Source organism: Petromyzon marinus, assembly GCF_048934315.1.
Source record: "Petromyzon marinus isolate PM22_M1 ecotype Great Lakes invasive population chromosome 83 unlocalized genomic scaffold, UKy_Petmar_22M1.pri1.0 chr83_unloc.3, whole genome shotgun sequence".
In the NCBI taxonomy this organism is placed as follows: domain Eukaryota; kingdom Metazoa; phylum Chordata; class Hyperoartia; order Petromyzontiformes; family Petromyzontidae; genus Petromyzon; species Petromyzon marinus.
The window spans coordinates 403,706-421,007 of NW_027422636.1; the positions used below are offsets into that span (position 1 = coordinate 403,706).

The following is a 17,302-nucleotide window of genomic DNA, read 5'->3' on the forward strand; positions in this document are numbered from 1 at the left end:
TGTTTTACAATAATTTTATTGTTTTATATTTTTTATTATTTTATTGTTTCCCTTCTACGTAGTGATGACTTTACCGACAGAACCAAGAATAATAATTTTATTGTTTTATATTTTTATTATTTTATTGTTTCCCTTCTACGTGGTGGTGACTTTACCGAAATAACCAAGAATAATAAATGTATTGTTTTACAATAATTTTATTGTTTTATATTTTTTATTATTTTATTATTTCCCTTCTACGTGGTGGTGACTTTACCGAAATAACCAAGAATAATAATTTCATTGTTTTATATTTTTATCATTTCATCGTTTCCCTCCAACGTGGTGACTTTACCGAAAGAGCTAAGCATGCGGAGCCACGGTAAAATGTTTGCGGCGAGCTTCATCGGCATCGTCAAACCGCCGGTGCCGCCGGTGCCGGTGCCGGTGCCGGTGCCGCCGGTGCCACTCACGGTGGCCGTGGCCGGCGTGCAGACGGTGACGACGCAGCGAGCGTCCGGCCTCGCGGCGAAGACGGCGGCGTGCAGGGAGAAGGAGCCGGACGCCACGGCCGCACCCGCCAGGGCCGGATCCACCGCGGTGCCCTGCAGGGTCACCTTCACCTGCACGCCGTCGCCACATCGTCACTACCGCGCTGTCGCCATCGCCGTGACAACAACAACGACGTCGTCGCGACATCGTCATCATCGCCGCCGTGGTTGGTCGTCATATCGTCACCACCACCACCATCACTACATCATTATCACCACCACCATCACTACATCATCACCACCATCACTACATCATCACCACCACCACCATCACTACATCATTATCACCACCACCATCACTACATCATCACCACCATCACTACATCATCACCACCACCACCATCACTACATCATTATCACCACCATCACTACATCATCACCACCGCCACCATCACTACATCATCACCACCACCATCACTACATCATCACCACCACGATCATTACATCATTACCACCACCACCATCACTACATCATCACCACCATCACTACATCATCACCACCGCCACCATCACTACATCATCACCACCACCATCACTACATCATCACCACTGCCACCATCACTACATCATTACAACCGCCACCATCACTCCATTATCACCACCGCCACTATCCCTACATCATCACCACCACCATCACTACATCATCACCGCCGCCCCCATCACTACATCATCACCACCACCACCATCAGTACATCATTACCACCACCACCATCACTACATCACCACCACCACCATCACTACATCATCACCACTGCCACCATCACTACATCATTACCACCGCCACCATCACTCCATTATCACCACCGCCACCATCACTACATCATCACCATCACTACATCACCACCGCCACCATCACTACATCATCACCACCGCCACTACGATCATTACATCATTACCACCGCCACCATCACTACATCATCACCACCGCCACCATCACTACATTATCACCACCGCCACTATCACTATATCATTACCCCTGCCACCATCACTACATTATCACCACCACCATCACTACATCATCACCACCACCACCACGATCATTACATCATTACCACCGCCACCATCACTACATCATTACCACTGCCACCATCACTACATCATCACCACGGCCACCATCACTACATCTTCACCACCGCCACCATCACTACATTATCACCACCGCCACTATCACTACATCATTACCACCACCACCATCACTACATCATCACCACCACGATCATTACATCATTACCACCGCCACCATCACTACATCATTACCACCGCCACCATCACTACATCATTACCACTGCCACCATCACTACATCATCACCACAGCCACCATCACTACATCTTCACCACCACCACCATCACTACATCATCACCACCACCACCATCACTACATCATCACCACCACCACCATCACTACATCATCACCACCACCATGATTGCTACATCTTCACGATATCATCGTCATGACTACTTCACCATCCCTGGCTCTCGATATCTCGAGTCTCTTTACCCTGAGTCTCTACACCCCGAGTCTCTACACCCTGAGTCTCTACACCCCGAGTCTCTACACCCTGAGTCTCTACACCCTGAGTCTCTACACCCCGAGTCTCTACACCCTGAGTCTCTACACCCTGAGTCTCTACACCTTGAGTCTCTACACCCCGAGTCTCTACACCCAGAGTCTCTACACCCAGAGTCTCTACACCCCGAGTCTCTACTAGACCCTGAGTCTCTACTAGACCCTGAGTCTCTACACCCCGAGTCTCTACACCCCGAGTCACTACACCCCGAGACTCTACACCCTGAGTCTCTACACCCCGAGTCTCTACACCCTGAGTCTCTACACCCCGAGTCTCTACACCCCGAGTCTCTACACCCCGAGTCTCTACACCCCGAGTCTCTACACCCCGAGTCTCTACACCCTGAGTCTCTAGACCCTGAGTCTCTACACCCTGAGTCTCTACACCCCGAGTCTCTACACCCAGAGTCTCTACACCCAGAGTCTCTACACCCTGAGTCTCTACACCCTGAGTCTCTACACCCCGAGTCTCTACACCCAGAGTCTCTACACCCAGAGTCTCTACACCCCGAGTCTCTACTAGACCCTGAGTCTCTACTAGACCCTGAGTCTCTACACCCCGAGTCTCTACACCCCGAGTCTCTACACCCCGAGTCTCTACACCCTGAGTCTCTAGACCCTGAGTCTCTACACCCTGAGTCTCTACACCCTGAGTCTCTACACCCTGAGTCTCTACACCCCGAGTCTCTACACCCAGAGTCTCTACACCCAGAGTCTCTACACCCCGAGTCTCTACTAGACCCTGAGTCTCTACTAGACCCTGAGTCTCTACACCCCGAGTCTCTACACCCCGAGTCTCTACACCCCGAGTCTCTACACCCTGAGTCTCTACACCCCGAGTCTCTACACCCTGAGTCTCTAAACCCTGAGTCTCTACACCCTGAGTCTCTAGACCCAGAGTCTCTACTACACCCCGAGTCTCTGCACCCTGAGTCTCTACACCCTGAGTCTCTACACCCCGAGTCTCTACACCCCAAGTCTCTACACCCAGAGTCTCTACACCCAGAGTCTCTACACCCCGAGTCTCTACACCCTGAGTCTCTACACCTTGAGTCTCTACACCTTGAGTCTCTACACCCCGAGTCTCTACACCCCGAGTCTCTACACCATGAGTCTCTACACCATGAGTCTCTACACCATGAGTCTCTACACCATGAGTCTCTACACCCTGAGTCTCTACACCCTGAGTCTCTACACGCTGTATCCCAGTGCGAGTTACCAGGCTTGATGCTGTCACTTCGTTGCACAGAAGTCCGTACGGGTTCACCAGGAAGTGCTCCTGCTCCTTGTTTACGCGAGCCTGCAGAGAGAGAGAGAGAGAGCGGCGTTCACGTCACCCTGTGAGCTCCATCTCTAGCACCGGGACCCCCATCTCTAGCACTGTGACCCATTCTCTAACACTGTGACCCCCATCTCTAGCACTGTGACCCCCATCTCTAGCACTGTGACCCCCATCTCTAGCGCTGTGACCCCCATCTCTAGCACTGTGACCCCCCCATCTCTAACACTGTGACCCCCCCATCTCTAGCACTGTGACCCCCATCTCTAGCACTGTGACCCCCCCATCTCTAGAACTGTGACCCCCATCTCTAGCACTGTGACCCCCATCTCTAGCACTGTGACCCCCCCATCTCTAGCACTGTGACCCCCCCCATCTCTAGCACTGTGACCCCCATCTCTAGCACAGTGACCCCCCCATCTCTAGCACTGTGACCCCCATCTCTAGCACTGTGACCCCCCCATCTCTAGCACTGTGACCCCCATCTCTAGCACTGTGACCCCCATCTCTAGCACTGTGACCCCCCCATCTCTAGCACTGTGACCCCCCCATCTCTAGCACTGTGACCCCCCCATCTCTAGAACTGTGACCCCCCCATCTCTAGCACTGTGACCCCCATCTCTAACACTGTGATCCCCATCTCTAGCGCTGTGACCCCCATCTCTAGCGCTGTGACCCCCATCTCTAGCACTGTGACCCCCCCATCTCTAACACTGTGACCCCCATCTCTAGAACTGTGACCCCCCCATCTCTAGCACTGTGACCCCCCCATCTCTAGCACTGTGACCCCCATCTCTAGCACTGTGACCCCCCCATCTCTAGCACTGTGACCCCCCCCCATCTCTAGCACTGTGACCCCCCCATCTCTAGCACTGTGACCCCCATCTCTAGCACTGTGACCCCCATCTCTAGCACTGTGACCCCCATCTCTAGCACTGTGACCCCCATCTCTAGAACTGTGACCCCCCCATCTCTAGCACTGTGACCCCCATCTCTAACACTGTGATCCCCATCTCTAGCGCTGTGACCCCCATCTCTAGCGCTGTGACCCCCATCTCTAGCACTGTGACCCCCCCATCTCTAACACTGTGACCCCCATCTCTAGAACTGTGACCCCCCCATCTCTAGCACTGTGACCCCCCCATCTCTAGCACTGTGACCCCCATCTCTAACACTGTGACCCCCATCTCTAGCACTGTGACCCCCATCTCTAGCACTGTGACCCCCATCTCTACCACTGTGACCCCCCCATCTCTAGCACTGTGACCCCCATCTCTAGCGCTGTGACCCCCATCTCTAGCACTGTGACCCCCATCTCTAACACTGTGACCCCCATCGCTAGCGCTGTGACCCCCATCTCTAGCACTGTGACCCCCGCATCTCTAACACTGTGACCCATATCTCTAGCGCTGTGACCCCCATCTCTAACACTGTGACCCCCATCTCTAACACTGTGACCCCCATCTCTAGCACTGTGACCCCCATCTCTAGCACTGTGACCCCCATCTCTAACACTGTGACCCCCATCTCTAGCGCTGTGACACCCATCTCTAGCACTGTGACTCCCCCATCTCTACCACTGTGACCCCCCCATCTCTAGTGCTGTGACCCCCATCTCTAGCGCTGACCCCCATCTCTAGCACTGTGACCCCCATCTCTAGCACTGTGACCCCCATCTCTAACACTGTGACCCCCATCTCTAACGCTGTGAACCCCATCTCTAACACTGTGACCCCCATCTCTAGCGCTGTGACCCCCATCTCTAGCACTGTGACCCCCCCATCTCTAGCGCTGTGACCCCCATCTCTAGTGCTGTGACCCCCATCTCTAACACTGTGACCCCCATCTCTAGCACTGTGACCCCCATTTCTAACACTGTGACTCCCCCATCTCTACCACTGTGACCCCCCCATCTCTAGTGCTGTGACCCCCATCTCTAGCGCTGACCCCCATCTCTAGCACTGTGACCCCCATCTCTAGCACTGTGACCCCCATCTCTAACACTGTGACCCCCATCTCTAACGCTGTGAACCCCATCTCTAACACTGTGACCCCCATCTCTAGCGCTGTGACCCCCATCTCTAGCACTGTGACCCCCCCATCTCTAGCGCTGTGACCCCCATCTCTAGTGCTGTGACCCCCATCTCTAACACTGTGACCCCCATCTCTAGCACTGTGACCCCCATTTCTAACACTGTGACCCCCATCTCTAACACTGTGACCCCCATCTCTAGCACTGTGACCCCCATCTCTAGCACTGTGACCCCCCCATCTCTAGCACTGTGACCCCCCCATCTCTAGAACTGTGACCCCCCCATCTCTAGCACTGTGACCCCCATCTCTAACACTGTGATCCCCATCTCTAGCGCTGTGACCCCGATCTCTAGCGCTGTGACCCCCATCTCTAGCACTGTGACCCCCCCATCTCTAACACTGTGACCCCCATCTCTAGAACTGTGACCCCCCCATCTCTAGCACTGTGACCCCCCCCATCTCTAGCACTGTGACCCCCATCTCTAGCACTGTGACCCCCCCATCTCTAGCACTGTGACCCCCCCCCATCTCTAGCACTGTGACCCCCCCATCTCTAGCACTGTGACCCCCATCTCTAGCACTGTGACCCCCATCTCTAGCACTGTGACCCCCATCTCTAGCACTGTGACCCCCATCTCTAGAACTGTGACCCCCCCATCTCTAGCACTGTGACCCCCATCTCTAACACTGTGATCCCCATCTCTAGCGCTGTGACCCCCATCTCTAGCGCTGTGACCCCCATCTCTAGCACTGTGACCCCCCCATCTCTAACACTGTGACCCCCATCTCTAGAACTGTGACCCCCCCATCTCTAGCACTGTGACCCCCCCATCTCTAGCACTGTGACCCCCATCTCTAACACTGTGACCCCCATCTCTAGCACTGTGACCCCCATCTCTAGCACTGTGACCCCCATCTCTACCACTGTGACCCCCCCATCTCTAGCACTGTGACCCGCATCTCTAGCGCTGTGACCCCCATCTCTAACACTGTGACCCCCATCTCTAACACTGTGACCCCCATCTCTAGCACTGTGACCCCCATCTCTACCACTGTGACCCCCCCATCTCTAGCACTGTGACCCGCATCTCTAGCGCTGTGACCCCCATCGCTAGCGCTGTGACCCCCATCTCTAGCACTGTGACCCCCGCATCTCTAACACTGTGACCCATATCTCTAGCGCTGTGACCCCCATCTCTAACACTGTGACCCCCATCTCTAACACTGTGACCCCCATCTCTAGCACTGTGACCCCCATCTCTAGCACTGTGACCCCCATCTCTAACACTGTGACCCCCATCTCTAGCGCTGTGACACCCATCTCTAGCACTGTGACTCCCCCATCTCTACCACTGTGACCCCCCCATCTCTAGTGCTGTGACCCCCATCTCTAGCGCTGACCCCCATCTCTAGCACTGTGACCCCCATCTCTAGCACTGTGACCCCCATCTCTAACACTGTGACCCCCATCTCTAACGCTGTGAACCCCATCTCTAACACTGTGACCCCCATCTCTAGCGCTGTGACCCCCATCTCTAGCACTGTGACCCCCCCATCTCTAGCGCTGTGACCCCCATCTCTAGTGCTGTGACCCCCATCTCTAACACTGTGACCCCCATCTCTAGCACTGTGACCCCCATTTCTAACACTGTGACTCCCCCATCTCTACCACTGTGACCCCCCCCATCTCTAGTGCTGTGACCCCCATCTCTAGCGCTGACCCCCATCTCTAGCACTGTGACCCCCATCTCTAGCACTGTGACCCCCATCTCTAACACTGTGACCCCCATCTCTAACGCTGTGAACCCCATCTCTAACACTGTGACCCCCATCTCTAGCGCTGTGACCCCCATCTCTAGCACTGTGACCCCCCCATCTCTAGCGCTGTGACCCCCATCTCTAGTGCTGTGACCCCCATCTCTAACACTGTGACCCCCATCTCTAGCACTGTGACCCCCATTTCTAACACTGTGACCCCCATCTCTAACACTGTGACCCCCATCTCTAGCACTGTGACCCCCATCTCTAACACTGTGACCCCCATCTCTAACGCTGTGACCCCCATCTCTAACACTGTGACCCCCATCTCTAGCGCTGTGACCCCCATCTCTAGCACTGTGACCCCCCCATCTCTAGCGCTGTGACCCCCATCTCTAGTGCTGTGATCCCCATCTCTAACACTGTGACCCCCATCTCTAGCACTGTGACCCCCATCTCTAAAACTGTGACCCCCATCTCTAGCACTGTGACCCCCATCTCTAGCGCTGACCCCCCCATCTCTAGCACTGTGACCCCCATCTCTAGCACTGTGACCCCCATCTCTAGCGCTGTGACCCCCATCTCTAGCACTGTGACCCCCATCTCTAGCACTGTGACCCCCATCTCTAACACTGTGACCCCCATCTCTAACACTGTGACCCCCATCTCTAGCACTGTGACCCCCATCTCTAACAATGTGACCCCCCCATCTCTAGCACTGTGACCCCCATCTCTAACACTGTGACCCCCATCTCTAGCACTGTGACCCCCCCATCTCTAGCGCTGTGACCCCCATCTCTAGTGCTGTGACCCCCATCTCTAGCACTGTGACCCCCATCTCTAGTGCTGTGACCCCCATCTCTAGCACTGTGACCCCCATCTCTAGCACTGTGACCCCCATCTCTAACACTGTGACCCCCATCTCTAACGCTGTGACCCCCATCTCTAACACTGTGACCCCCATCTCTAGCGCTGTGACCCCCATCTCCAGCACTGTGACCCCCCCATCTCTAGCGCTGTGACCCCCATTTCTAACACTGTGACCCCCATCTCTAGAACTGTGACCCCCATCTCTAGCACTGTGACCCCCATCTCTAACACTGTGACCCCCATCTCTAGCACTGTGACCCCCATCTCTAACACTGTGACCCCCATCTCTAGCACTGTGACCCCCATCTCTAACACTGTGACCCCCATCTCTACCACTGTGACCATCTCTACCACTGTGACCCCCATCTCTAGCACTGTGACCCCCATCTCTAGCGCTGTGACCCCCATCTCTAGCACTGTGACCCCCATCTCTAGCACTGTGACCCCCATCTCTAACACTGTGACCCCCATCTCTAACACTGTGACCCCCATCTCTAGCACTGTGACCCCCATCTCTAACAATGTGACCCCCCCATCTCTAGCACTGTGACCCCCATCTATAAGACTGTGACCCCCATCTCTAGCACTGTGACCCCCCCATCTCTAGCGCTGTGACCCCCATCTCTAGTGCTGTGACCCCCATCTCTAGCACTGTGACCCCCATCTCTAGCGCTGTGACCCCCATCTCTAGCACTGTGACCCCCATCTCTAGCACTGTGACCCCCATCTCTAACACTGTGACCCCCATCTCTAACGCTGTGACCCCCATCTCTAACACTGTGACCCCCATCTCTAGCGCTGTGACCCCCATCTCCAGCACTGTGACCCCCCCATCTCTAGCGCTGTGACCCCCATCTCTAACACTGTGACCCCCATCTCTAGAACTGTGACCCCCATCTCTAGCACTGTGACCCCCATCTCTAACACTGTGACCCCCATCTCTAGCACTGTGACCCCCATCTCTAACACTGTGACCCCCATCTCTAGCACTGTGACCCCCATCTCTAACACTGTGACCCCCATCTCTACCACTGTGATCATCTCTACCACTGTGACCCCCATCTCTAACACTGTGACCCCCCCATCTCTAGCACTGTGACCCCCATCTCTAGCACTGTGACCCCAATCTCTAACACTGTGACCCCAATTTCTAGCACTGTGACCCCCATCTCTAACACTGTGACCCCCATCTCTAGCACTGTGACCCCCATCTCTAACACTGTGACCCCCATCTCTAGCACTGTGACCCCCATCTCTAGCACTGTGACCCCCATCTCTAGCACTGTGACCCCCATCTCTAACGCTGTGACCCCCATCTCTAACACTGTGACCCCCATCTCTAGCGCTGACCCCCATCTCCAGCACTGTGACCCCCCCATCTCTAGCGCTGTGACCCCCATCTCTAACGCTGTGACCCCCATCTCTAGAACTGTGACCCCCATCTCTAGCACTGTGACCCCCATCTCTAACACTGTGACCCCCATCTCTAGCACTGTGACCCCCATCTCTAACACTGTGACCCCCATCTCTAGCACTGTGACCCCCATCTCTACCACTGTGACCATCTCTACCACTGTGACCCCCATCTCTAACACTGTGACCCCCCCCATCTCTAGCACTGTGACCCCCATCTCTAACACTGTGACCCCCATCTCTAGTGCTGTGACCCCCATCTCTAGCCCTGTGACCCCATCTCTAGCACTGTGACCCCCATCTCTAGCACTGTGACCCCCATCTCTACCACTGTGACCCCCATCTCTAGCACTGTGACCCCCATCTCTAGCACTGTGACCCCCATCTCTAACACTGTGACACCCAACTCTAGCGCTGTGACCCCCATCTCTAGCGCTGTGACCCCCATCTCTAGCACTGTGACCCACATCTCTAGCACTGTGACCCCCATCTCTAACACTGTGACCCCCATCTCTAGCACTGTGACCCCCATCTCTAGCACTGTGACCCCCATCTCTAACACTGTGACCCCCCATCTCTAACACTGTGACCCCCATCTCTAGCACTGTGACCCCCATCTCTAACACTGTGACCCCCATCTCTAGCACTGTGACCCCCATCTCTAGCGCTGTGACACCCCCATCTCTAACATTGTGACCCCCATCTCTAGCACTGTGACCCCCATCTCTAACACTGTGACCCCCATCTCTAACGCTGTGACCCCCATCTCTAACACTGTGACCCCCATCTCTAGCGCTGTGACCCCCATCTCTAACACTGTGACCCCCATCTCAAGCACTGTGACCCCCATCTCTACCACTGTGACCCCCATCTCTAGCACTGTGACCCCCATCTCTAGCACTGTGACCCCCATCTCTAACACTGTGACACCCATCTCTAGCGCTGTGACCCCCATCTCTAGCGCTGTGACCCCCATCTCTAGCACTGTGACCCCCATCTCTAGCACTGTGACCCCCATCTCTAACACTGTGACCCCCATCTCTAACGCTGTGACCCCCATCTCTAACACTGTGACCCCCATCTCTAGCGCTGTGACCCCCATCTCCAGCACTGTGACCCCCCCATCTCTAGCGCTGTGACCCCCATCTCTAACACTGTGACCCCCATCTCTAGAACTGTGACCCCCATCTCTAGCACTGTGACCCCCATCTCTAACACTGTGACCCCCATCTCTAGCACTGTGACCCCCATCTCTAACACTGTGACCCCCATCTCTAGCACTGTGACCCCCATCTCTAACACTGTGACCCCCATCTCTACCACTGTGATCATCTCTACCACTGTGACCCCCATCTCTAACACTGTGACCCCCCCATTTCTAACACTGTGACCCCCATCTCTAACACTGTGACCCCCATCTCTAGCACTGTGACCCCCATCTCTAGCACTGTGACCCCCCCATCTCTAGCACTGTGACCCCCCCATCTCTAGAACTGTGACCCCCCCATCTCTAGCACTGTGACCCCCATCTCTAACACTGTGATCCCCATCTCTAGCGCTGTGACCCCCATCTCTAGCGCTGTGACCCCCATCTCTAGCACTGTGACCCCCCCATCTCTAACACTGTGACCCCCATCTCTAGAACTGTGACCCCCCCATCTCTAGCACTGTGACCCCCCCCATCTCTAGCACTGTGACCCCCATCTCTAGCACTGTGACCCCCCCATCTCTAGCACTGTGACCCCCCCCCATCTCTAGCACTGTGACCCCCCCATCTCTAGCACTGTGACCCCCATCTCTAGCACTGTGACCCCCATCTCTAGCACTGTGACCCCCATCTCTAGCACTGTGACCCCCATCTCTAGAACTGTGACCCCCCCATCTCTAGCACTGTGACCCCCATCTCTAACACTGTGATCCCCATCTCTAGCGCTGTGACCCCCATCTCTAGCGCTGTGACCCCCATCTCTAGCACTGTGACCCCCCCATCTCTAACACTGTGACCCCCATCTCTAGAACTGTGACCCCCCCATCTCTAGCACTGTGACCCCCCCATCTCTAGCACTGTGACCCCCATCTCTAACACTGTGACCCCCATCTCTAGCACTGTGACCCCCATCTCTAGCACTGTGACCCCCATCTCTACCACTGTGACCCCCCCATCTCTAGCACTGTGACCCGCATCTCTAGCGCTGTGACCCCCATCTCTAACACTGTGACCCCCATCTCTAACACTGTGACCCCCATCGCTAGCGCTGTGACCCCCATCTCTAGCACTGTGACCCCCGCATCTCTAACACTGTGACCCATATCTCTAGCGCTGTGACCCCCATCTCTAACACTGTGACCCCCATCTCTAACACTGTGACCCCCATCTCTAGCACTGTGACCCCCATCTCTAGCACTGTGACCCCCATCTCTAACACTGTGACCCCCATCTCTAGCGCTGTGACACCCATCTCTAGCACTGTGACTCCCCCATCTCTACCACTGTGACCCCCCCATCTCTAGTGCTGTGACCCCCATCTCTAGCGCTGACCCCCATCTCTAGCACTGTGACCCCCATCTCTAGCACTGTGACCCCCATCTCTAACACTGTGACCCCCATCTCTAACGCTGTGAACCCCATCTCTAACACTGTGACCCCCATCTCTAGCGCTGTGACCCCCATCTCTAGCACTGTGACCCCCCCATCTCTAGCGCTGTGACCCCCATCTCTAGTGCTGTGACCCCCATCTCTAACACTGTGACCCCCATCTCTAGCACTGTGACCCCCATTTCTAACACTGTGACTCCCCCATCTCTACCACTGTGACCCCCCCCATCTCTAGTGCTGTGACCCCCATCTCTAGCGCTGACCCCCATCTCTAGCACTGTGACCCCCATCTCTAGCACTGTGACCCCCATCTCTAACACTGTGACCCCCATCTCTAACGCTGTGAACCCCATCTCTAACACTGTGACCCCCATCTCTAGCGCTGTGACCCCCATCTCTAGCACTGTGACCCCCCCATCTCTAGCGCTGTGACCCCCATCTCTAGTGCTGTGACCCCCATCTCTAACACTGTGACCCCCATCTCTAGCACTGTGACCCCCATTTCTAACACTGTGACCCCCATCTCTAACACTGTGACCCCCATCTCTAGCACTGTGACCCCCATCTCTAACACTGTGACCCCCATCTCTAACGCTGTGACCCCCATCTCTAACACTGTGACCCCCATCTCTAGCGCTGTGACCCCCATCTCTAGCACTGTGACCCCCCCATCTCTAGCGCTGTGACCCCCATCTCTAGTGCTGTGACCCCCATCTCTAACACTGTGACCCCCATCTCTAGCACTGTGACCCCCATCTCTAAAACTGTGACCCCCATCTCTAGCACTGTGACCCCCATCTCTAGCGCTGACCCCCCCATCTCTAGCACTGTGACCCCCATCTCTAGCACTGTGACCCCCATCTCTAGCGCTGTGACCCCCATCTCTAGCACTGTGACCCCCATCTCTAGCACTGTGACCCCCATCTCTAACACTGTGACCCCCATCTCTAACACTGTGACCCCCATCTCTAGCACTGTGACCCCCATCTCTAACAATGTGACCCCCCCATCTCTAGCACTGTGACCCCCATCTCTAACACTGTGACCCCCATCTCTAGCACTGTGACCCCCCCATCTCTAGCGCTGTGACCCCCATCTCTAGTGCTGTGACCCCCATCTCTAGCACTGTGACCCCCATCTCTAGTGCTGTGACCCCCATCTCTAGCACTGTGACCCCCATCTCTAGCACTGTGACCCCCATCTCTAACACTGTGACCCCCATCTCTAACGCTGTGACCCCCATCTCTAACACTGTGACCCCCATCTCTAGCGCTGTGACCCCCATCTCCAGCACTGTGACCCCCCCATCTCTAGCGCTGTGACCCCCATTTCTAACACTGTGACCCCCATCTCTAGAACTGTGACCCCCATCTCTAGCACTGTGACCCCCATCTCTAACACTGTGACCCCCATCTCTAGCACTGTGACCCCCATCTCTAACACTGTGACCCCCATCTCTAGCACTGTGACCCCCATCTCTAACACTGTGACCCCCATCTCTACCACTGTGACCATCTCTACCACTGTGACCCCCATCTCTAGCACTGTGACCCCCATCTCTAGCGCTGTGACCCCCATCTCTAGCACTGTGACCCCCATCTCTAGCACTGTGACCCCCATCTCTAACACTGTGACCCCCATCTCTAACACTGTGACCCCCATCTCTAGCACTGTGACCCCCATCTCTAACAATGTGACCCCCCCATCTCTAGCACTGTGACCCCCATCTATAAGACTGTGACCCCCATCTCTAGCACTGTGACCCCCCCATCTCTAGCGCTGTGACCCCCATCTCTAGTGCTGTGACCCCCATCTCTAGCACTGTGACCCCCATCTCTAGCGCTGTGACCCCCATCTCTAGCACTGTGACCCCCATCTCTAGCACTGTGACCCCCATCTCTAACACTGTGACCCCCATCTCTAACGCTGTGACCCCCATCTCTAACACTGTGACCCCCATCTCTAGCGCTGTGACCCCCATCTCCAGCACTGTGACCCCCCCATCTCTAGCGCTGTGACCCCCATCTCTAACACTGTGACCCCCATCTCTAGAACTGTGACCCCCATCTCTAGCACTGTGACCCCCATCTCTAACACTGTGACCCCCATCTCTAGCACTGTGACCCCCATCTCTAACACTGTGACCCCCATCTCTAGCACTGTGACCCCCATCTCTAACACTGTGACCCCCATCTCTACCACTGTGATCATCTCTACCACTGTGACCCCCATCTCTAACACTGTGACCCCCCCATCTCTAGCACTGTGACCCCCATCTCTAGCACTGTGACCCCAATCTCTAACACTGTGACCCCAATTTCTAGCACTGTGACCCCCATCTCTAACACTGTGACCCCCATCTCTAGCACTGTGACCCCCATCTCTAACACTGTGACCCCCATCTCTAGCACTGTGACCCCCATCTCTAGCACTGTGACCCCCATCTCTAGCACTGTGACCCCCATCTCTAACGCTGTGACCCCCATCTCTAACACTGTGACCCCCATCTCTAGCGCTGACCCCCATCTCCAGCACTGTGACCCCCCCATCTCTAGCGCTGTGACCCCCATCTCTAACGCTGTGACCCCCATCTCTAGAACTGTGACCCCCATCTCTAGCACTGTGACCCCCATCTCTAACACTGTGACCCCCATCTCTAGCACTGTGACCCCCATCTCTAACACTGTGACCCCCATCTCTAGCACTGTGACCCCCATCTCTACCACTGTGACCATCTCTACCACTGTGACCCCCATCTCTAACACTGTGACCCCCCCCATCTCTAGCACTGTGACCCCCATCTCTAACACTGTGACCCCCATCTCTAGTGCTGTGACCCCCATCTCTAGCCCTGTGACCCCATCTCTAGCACTGTGACCCCCATCTCTAGCACTGTGACCCCCATCTCTACCACTGTGACCCCCATCTCTAGCACTGTGACCCCCATCTCTAGCACTGTGACCCCCATCTCTAACACTGTGACACCCAACTCTAGCGCTGTGACCCCCATCTCTAGCGCTGTGACCCCCATCTCTAGCACTGTGACCCACATCTCTAGCACTGTGACCCCCATCTCTAACACTGTGACCCCCATCTCTAGCACTGTGACCCCCATCTCTAGCACTGTGACCCCCATCTCTAACACTGTGACCCCCCATCTCTAACACTGTGACCCCCATCTCTAGCACTGTGACCCCCATCTCTAACACTGTGACCCCCATCTCTAGCACTGTGACCCCCATCTCTAGCGCTGTGACACCCCCATCTCTAACATTGTGACCCCCATCTCTAGCACTGTGACCCCCATCTCTAACACTGTGACCCCCATCTCTAACGCTGTGACCCCCATCTCTAACACTGTGACCCCCATCTCTAGCGCTGTGACCCCCATCTCTAACACTGTGACCCCCATCTCAAGCACTGTGACCCCCATCTCTACCACTGTGACCCCCATCTCTAGCACTGTGACCCCCATCTCTAGCACTGTGACCCCCATCTCTAACACTGTGACACCCATCTCTAGCGCTGTGACCCCCATCTCTAGCGCTGTGACCCCCATCTCTAGCACTGTGACCCCCATCTCTAGCACTGTGACCCCCATCTCTAACACTGTGACCCCCATCTCTAACGCTGTGACCCCCATCTCTAACACTGTGACCCCCATCTCTAGCGCTGTGACCCCCATCTCCAGCACTGTGACCCCCCCATCTCTAGCGCTGTGACCCCCATCTCTAACACTGTGACCCCCATCTCTAGAACTGTGACCCCCATCTCTAGCACTGTGACCCCCATCTCTAACACTGTGACCCCCATCTCTAGCACTGTGACCCCCATCTCTAACACTGTGACCCCCATCTCTAGCACTGTGACCCCCATCTCTAACACTGTGACCCCCATCTCTACCACTGTGATCATCTCTACCACTGTGACCCCCATCTCTAACACTGTGACCCCCCCATCTCTAGCACTGTGACCCCCATCTCTAGCACTGTGACCCCAATCTCTAACACTGTGACCCCAATTTCTAGCACTGTGACCCCCATCTCTAACACGGTGACCCCCATCTCTAGCACTGTGACCCCCATCTCTAACACTGTGACCCCCATCTCTAGCACTGTGACCCCCATCTCTAGCACTGTGACCCCCATCTCTAGCACTGTGACCCCCATCTCTAACGCTGTGACCCCCATCTCTAACACTGTGACCCCCATCTCTAGCGCTGACCCCCATCTCCAGCACTGTGACCCCCCCATCTCTAGCGCTGTGACCCCCATCTCTAACGCTGTGACCCCCATCTCTAGAACTGTGACCCCCATCTCTAGCACTGTGACCCCCATCTCTAACACTGTGACCCCCATCTCTAGCACTGTGACCCCCATCTCTACCACTGTGACCATCTCTACCACTGTGACCCCCATCTCTAACACTGTGACCCCCCCCATCTCTAGCACTGTGACCCCCATCTCTAACACTGTGACCCCCATCTCTACCACTGTGACCATCTCTACCACTGTGACCCCCATCTCTAACACTGTGACCCCCCCCATCTCTAGCACTGTGACCCCCATCTCTAACACTGTGACCCCCATCTCTAGTGCTGTGACCCCCATCTCTAGCACTGTGACCCCCATCTCTAACACTGTGACACCCAACTCTAGCGCTGTGACCCCCATCTCTAGCGCTGTGACCCCCATCTCTAGCACTGTGACCCACATCTCTAGCACTGTGACCCCCATCTCTAACACTGTGACCCCCATCTCTAGCACTGTGACCCCCATCTCTAGCACTGTGACCCCCATCTCTAACACTGTGACCCCCCATCTCTAACACTGTGACCCCCATCTCTAGCACTGTGACCCCCATCTCTAACACTGTGACCCCCATCTCTAGCACTGTGACCCCCATCTCTAGCGCTGTGACACCCCCATCTCTAACATTGTGACCCCCATCTCTAGCACTGTGACCCCCATCTCTAACACTGTGACCCCCATCTCTAACGCTGTGACCCCCATCTCTAACACTGTGACCCCCATCTCTAGCGCTGTGACCCCCATCTCTAACACTGTGACCCCCATCTCAAGCACTGTGACCCCCATCTCTACCACTGTGACCCCCATCTCTAACACTGTGACCCCCATCTCAAGCACTGTGACCCCCATCTCTAACACTGTGACCCCCATCTCTACCACTGTGACCATCTCTACCACTGTGACCCCCATCTCTAGCACTGTGACCCCCATCTCTAGCGCTGTGAC

The 17,302-nt window shown here is 55.5% G+C and overlaps 1 protein-coding gene across 29 annotated transcripts in view; it reads right to left on the reverse strand.

The window, feature by feature from the left end:
* Positions 1-17,302, reverse strand: part of LOC116936810 (gamma-adducin-like) — a 145,534-nt gene that overhangs the window by 38,087 nt on the left and 90,145 nt on the right. For all 29 annotated transcript variants that reach the window (XR_012931725.1, XR_012931714.1, XR_012931731.1 and 26 more), the window contains 2 exons: positions 3,317-3,397; positions 453-602 (listed from right to left, as the gene is read on the reverse strand). Coding sequence is in view for 7 of the 29 variants with exons in the window: in XM_076058999.1 (XP_075915114.1) it covers positions 453-602; positions 3,317-3,397 (231 nt within the window). In the remaining 22 variants the exon portion in view is untranslated. The remainder of the gene's footprint in view (positions 1-452; positions 603-3,316; positions 3,398-17,302) is intronic.